Consider the following 6,426-nt stretch of genomic DNA (forward strand, 5'->3'; position numbering starts at 1 on the left):
GTACACATCGTATCCCAGCATGCAGCAGGAGGCCGTTGAGAGATCCACCAGCTGGTAGTGAGTTGCTAGAGCGCCGAGCAGGCAGCAGTCAATGGTCAACACAGCACACACATTTCCTGCTCCATGTGAGAAACACTGAGCAGTCTACCTTACGGGCGACAGAAAAATATGCTGTTCGGACGCCCGACGTGGTACCGCAGCGGCTTTTGAGTCATCATTGTCACCCGGTTTTCATTTTGGAGGATTCCTCCCTCCATCCTCCGGATCGCACAGAACAGGCAATGACAACGGTCTCAGCAACCCCGCAGCAGATGAGGGACCGGCTGCTGCAGGCCATCGACAGTCAGAGCAATGTGAGTGAAGCTAGCAGGCTAGGTTAGCTAACCTTAGCTTGTTTACCTGCACTCCCGACAACCTCGGCAAAGCATTTCAGCCAACAGCTGTCACTTAACTGTTTCATTGTATTTAAAAATGCACGATTTGCGATTTGAGTTGGCACTGACGTGTCGAATGACTGCGAAATATGGAGAGACACCGAGCTCTTGATTTGACAGCTTGCAAGCTAACTTAGCAGAAGCGCTGCCCTGGTTAGACACTAGTCTGGCGTTGGCTGGTTTATATAGCATGCTAGCTGCTAGCCTAGCCGTAACACCAAAGCGGGGTTATGGTATTGGACTGCTTGGGGGAATATAATGCATACATGTGCCCTAGAAAATTTGTATTTAACTGAGACATTATCTGTACGTTGTACTAATTGGCCATACTTTCGTTGTAGACCGTTTACGCTGTTACCGAAGTGTGGGAGGTAGCTAGCTAACTCTTAGCTTGATTAGCTACGTTTTAGGAAATAGTCAGACCCGTTGCCAAGTTAGTTAAATGCTAGCGGTAGCCAAATCAGCTAACAGGTAAAAGTCTGTCGACACTCAAAACGCTACTAGACTTTCTCGAGAAAGAAACTCGCTCAAATTAAAGTTTATGACTTTTGCCTCAAGTTTTTGCTGTAAACTCACACTTTTGTTAAAATGTTTGCATTGGTTGAGTTTTTTGGAGTTAACACTTAATCTCCACTTTTCAACGTCGATCTGAAGTAGACAGAAAAGCTAATAATTCCAAAGCTAACTTCTAAGCTAACTTGACCCACACTCCCCCACAGGTTGCAGGCATGAGTTGTTTTTATTTTTTTTCGAAATACTGGAGTGTTCCTAGCCGTCACATTAGGTGGATTGGTTAATTTCGTCAGTCAGTCATTTGCATTGTCATCTATTTCACCAGGACTGTGATTTCGAAGTGCTCATGTAACAGTGACTCCCACTGTTATTTTCTAGTAGTGGTGAGGAGGATAATACTTAGGATAATACTAAATATTTCCTTTTAAGCAAGTAATGAAAAATGTTTGTGATTCCTCCCTGCAGATATGCAATATGGTGGCTGTATTGGAGGTAATTTCCGGTCTTGAAAAGTATCCAATCACCAAAGAAGCACTTGAGGTAAGACAGTTGACTATATGTGAACTTTTAAGCCATGTAGAAATTGTGTATTGTCATGTAGAAATTTGTTTCTAACTTTCACCCACATTATTTATGTAGGAAACCCGACTAGGAAAATTGATCAATGATGTAAGGAAGAAGACCAAGGATGAAGACCTTGCCAAGCGTGCTAAGAAACTCTTAAGGAACTGGCAAAAGCTAATTGAACCTGGGCCAGTTGTGGTTACGAGTGTTCCTGGGTCTACCAATGGCAGTTCTCATCCCTGCAGGACAGATGCCTCTTCTCCTGATATTTCTGTGTCAGGGAAGGGTGTCCCTGAAGTCAAAATCAGAAACGATGTTCACAACACATACTCACCAAAAGCTGAGAAATCAAGCAGCCGCAAGCGCCGAGCAGAGCACAGAGACAGTGGAGTGCACTTACCCGAAAAAATTTCCAAGCTGGCTTCATATGATAACGCTGTTTCACCACCACCCACCAATGGGATCGCAGGCAGTCCTGATGTCCTGCCTGACCAGCAAGTAGTCCTGTCTCCTGACAGATCTCGGATAGAGCACCTTGATAATGATAAAATTAGCAGAATACCGGTTAATGCTGTCAAGCCTCGTCCCAGCTCCCCTGGAGTGGCCAAACTACCTAGCACTTCCTCTATGATCAAGGTTGCTGTGATGCAGCAACAGGCCAGATTGGATGAAGGGGGAGGTGGTGGGGGGTATTATCAAGCCAAAAGTCCACGTGCCCTCACCACGAGTCCAAGGAGCGTGAAGCAAGACACACTGACCAAGCGCTCTTCAGCATATGCACCGAAAGGAACACCTATCCCAAGTCCTTCCTCTAGGGACTCTCCCTTGTCTTTGTCCCAGCCTGTATCTTCCCCAGCCCAAGCATCCTATGCTGACAAGCTGCCACATTCTTCTCATAGGTCTTCAATGCACTGGGCCAGTTCGTCAGAAGTCCACTCTCATTGCGCACCGCAAGACATATCTGCAACACTGGAATCCCCATCAGTCTCCCCGTCACCTTCTCATCCCCAGCACAACTCAGAACTACACAGACTGACATCTGAGGGAGCCATGTCTGTGTCTGATGACACAGACGGGACAACAGTCCCAAACTCGGAGCATAAAAGGAGGAAGTATAGGTCAAGAGACTACTCTGTCAACCTAGATGGCCAGAAAATAGAGGACACGACCAAGCCTGTACGGTTAAAAGAACGCAGATTAACATTTGATCCTGTCACAGGTCAGATCAAACCTCTGGTACATAAAGAGCCTTCTCAAACAGATGAAGTCCCTACCCCTGACCCTGCTGAGTCTAGGCAGAGAACTGAAAGCACTGTACAGCAGCCCGCTGCCCCAGCCCAGAAACCTGTCCCTGTCCCTATGCCTGCCCCAGCACCTGCCCCGGGTCCTAGCCCCAACCCTTTTCTTCAAACAAACTGGAAGGAGCTGTCCAGAAATGAAATCATCCAGTCGTACTTGAACCTTCAGAGCAATGTGCTCACCTCTTCAGGGGTCCAGGCCCCTAGTGCACACTTTTTCATGTCAGAGTATCTGAAAAGGGAAGAACAGGAGATCAAGGAGTCACGGAAGATACATGTTCTGCAGTCAGACAACTCTGTAGGGGCTTTATCGGGCGTGAGCCGGGAGGTGACGGACGAGGACCTGGACAGGATACACACACAGCACTGGCCGGGGGTGAACGGTTGTTTTGACACCAAGGGCACCTGGTATGATTGGACAGAGTGCATATCATTGGACCCTCATGGGGATGAAAGCAAATTGAACATCCTGCCATATGTCTGCCTAGACTGAGGGGTTTGGGAAGATTGCTGTCCTTTTCCACTCCTTTCTTTGTCTCCCTGCAGAGACGTTGTGATTTTGTTTGTCCACTGTGAGTTCGGCAAATTCCAGGCCTGCTAAACCCCCCCCCGTCCCCGTCCCCCCGCCTCTTCCTCTTTCTGTGATAATCTGTTGAGATTTTGATATAAAAAAAGACTAAATATTAAAAAAATCTAGTTGAGTTTGTAATACCAAGGGCTGTTTCTGATTTATTTTTCAAAATGAAAGCCACAGGAATGATGAGGCCCTAGTTGCAGAGTGCTGCTAATAACAATAAAGGCAAGAAAGAGAGGACAGAATTATCCCAGACAACTGGAAATGGTGTTGTGATGTGAATTTTTCATGTTCTGAATCGTACCTCTATTTCAGCCTCACTGGGATGATACTGTTTTCTTTCTTTTTTTACCTTCCAATGAGGATTTACTATCTCGGGTTAAATTTGAGGGAAGGCTGGGGTTTAGCCGTCCTGTCTTGACCGCCATATTGGTGCCCAGAAAGGTGTTAAGAGTGCATTTAGCACAGGTAGAGCTGAACATGTCCAGAGTGTGAAATGCTGGAGCATATTTGGCAGTTACAAGAAGCTTTATGTGAGATATATAGAGTAAATTATAAATTTCTTATCATGTATACATATATTTATTTTGACCATTTCATTTCTGACGTTCATCCAGACAGATGCTCAAAAACGTATAGAACTATTTTTCTTTCTTTCTGTTTGCATTACAATGTTGTCAGCCTACTCTTCTATGTCAAAGGGGCATACCGATGTTTTTTGCATGGTCTTTCTTTATGATTGGCTACTGCTTTTGGTCATTAACATTCCATACTCCACCCTTCACCCACCTATGCTCTCTCCTGTCTGATCACGTCGCTCCTGTATGTCCGTGTGATCTCAACTCTCAAGAAGACATGTATTCTGAAACATCACTTGATTTCCAAATGGTTTCATTAAAATTGTGTGGCACTAATTTGAAATGAAGTCAGATAAAGTGGGAAAATAAAACTCACCACACACTAATTCTCTCCCAAGCCTAAAATATTAGAGAATGTCAAATCACATGGTGCTTATCAATAATTGCATTTTCGAGATAAAAACAAGGACATGTTTAAATGCTGGGACTTGGTTTCCATTCCGTGAGATATTGTTGGCCTTCTGGACTTTCTTCACACATTTCTGAGTGAAACAGCCTCAGTTGAATGTACAGGAGTGAGACCTCTTGTGCACTTGTACAGAAGTTGCTAACTTGGTCATTTCATCACTGACTTTAATTGAAGTGTGAATAGTGACTGATTATGTGCCCGTAGTGTATTCAGACACATTCAAATGTTTTTGCAGCTACTTTCAAGAGTACATTTAGGATGCTGTTAGAGGTAACATTTCTGTAGCTTCCATTTATAAGTACAGCAAATGTAAAAGGAAGAGAGAGAAGGCTGTGTGGATCAGATGTTGTTGGCATTCTCCATGTTACAAGTAATACTAAATTTTGATTTCCCTTTATACTTAGTAACTACCACCCACCCCCCCGCAACTTATATTGAGATGGGCTTCTGTGTAGCCTCTCTGTCCATACATTCTTTCAGTCATTCATCCCTACCAATGTGCCTTGGTAAATGGTAAACCCGGATTTGATCCCGCATAAAAACGCGCCTGTCTGCGGAGCTGGGTTTATGTGCAAGAATTCCAAACCCCGCGATCAATACGACGCTGGTATATGCACCATTGCCCTTTTTGTACACACTGATCTAGCGAGGGTGAAGCTGCAGACAATGAGAAACTGCACAACAACACAGCTGGCAATAAAGGAAAGTGCTACAACTGGTTGATAAGAATCTGTTTTCTGGAGTTTTGACTGGGGCATCTTTATTTGTTCAGTGTTTAACATCTCTCGATTGTTTGAAAAATAAAATGATCTAAATCTTCAACTCGGTTAACTGACTTGTGGGTCTTTTACAGTGCCATTGTGTTTAAACTGCCATATTGAATATTTTGCGCAGTTGAAAGTCTGTCTGAGCTCTGTACACTTTTAACCTTTTGGTTTTGACTTTGCATTAAGCTGTAATTTGTTGTACTTACCCAGTACAGCCATGCGGGGGTGCCCATTGTCTATTTGTCTCCTTTGTTTGGATCAGAATGTGATGCAAGGGTGGGATTGTATGAGTAATTTCAGTTCATTGGGAATTAATTGATCAGGCTTGTAATTTTATTAGGCCAGCAAAGAATATATGACCCTCTATTTTTAAATAAAAGATTTAAGCGTGAGATTGTGCTTCTTCAGCGGAAGCCATGAAAAATCCTTGTGTGTACAAAAGTGACATTTTTATTTGCTCTGTTATCCTCAACATAGATTACATATGGGCCCCTACATGTTTGATAGACTCAGGGGTATCACAGCTACGTCACTCCCTGCCATGACTCAGTGAGCTGACGTAATCACATCACAGATATCAGGCTGACTAATTGTCCTATCCCCCAGACGTGTTTACTCTCAGACTCTGAATCAGTCCTCTGCACACCTGTTTGACGTAATTGCCTGCCACATGTACCCTTAGAAATACAGCTGTATTTATGGACTGACGCTGTCAGAAAGTGAGGAGAGACATCTGGGTTGAAGTTGTGCAACTCACTGAAATCTGCCGATGTTGTGATTGGTTGAAATTAGGTCTTCTTGTAATTATTGATTAATAATTGGTGATTTTCTTGATAAATCGATAAATTGTTTAGTCTTTAAGATGTCAGAAAATTGCCCATATGATTCTGCTTTTTTTTATATGACAATACAAAACCCAGAGATGAGGGTATCCAAATAATATAGTCATACAACTGTCAGTCAATCAATCAGTCATATACTATTTCAGCTTTAGTAATATGAAACAGCACACTTTGTTTGGCAGATGGTTGAAAACCCTTTCAGGGTTTAATTGAAACCTCTCAGTCAGTAAGCTCCTCAACCTCAAACATACTTTGCGTATGATGACACCCAACTTTATTTCCAACACAAATCACTTTAATTCAGATGTTAGAAAAGTGACTAAATGCACCATGTGACCAGACTAGCTGAAGCAAATGTGACCAATTTGTAAGGCAACTAGCTGCATT

The 6,426-nt window shown here is 43.4% G+C and overlaps 1 protein-coding gene across 1 annotated transcript; it reads left to right on the forward strand.

Annotated features, from left to right (window-relative positions):
* crsp7 (cofactor required for Sp1 transcriptional activation, subunit 7) lies at window positions 1-5,255 on the forward strand. Its single transcript, XM_038718295.1, has 3 exons — window positions 1-353; window positions 1,413-1,487; window positions 1,587-5,255. Exons 1-3 carry the CDS (start codon window positions 282-284, stop codon window positions 3,300-3,302), a joined length of 1,863 nt encoding a protein of 620 aa, XP_038574223.1. The 5' UTR covers window positions 1-281; the 3' UTR covers window positions 3,303-5,255.
* Window positions 5,256-6,426: the final 1,171 nt, after the last annotated feature.

Source organism: Micropterus salmoides, unplaced genomic scaffold (assembly GCF_014851395.1).
Source record: "Micropterus salmoides isolate LMB-PRFRI ecotype aquatic unplaced genomic scaffold, ASM1485139v1 Ms_hic_scaffold_14, whole genome shotgun sequence".
NCBI lineage: Eukaryota > Metazoa > Chordata > Actinopteri > Centrarchiformes > Centrarchidae > Micropterus > Micropterus salmoides.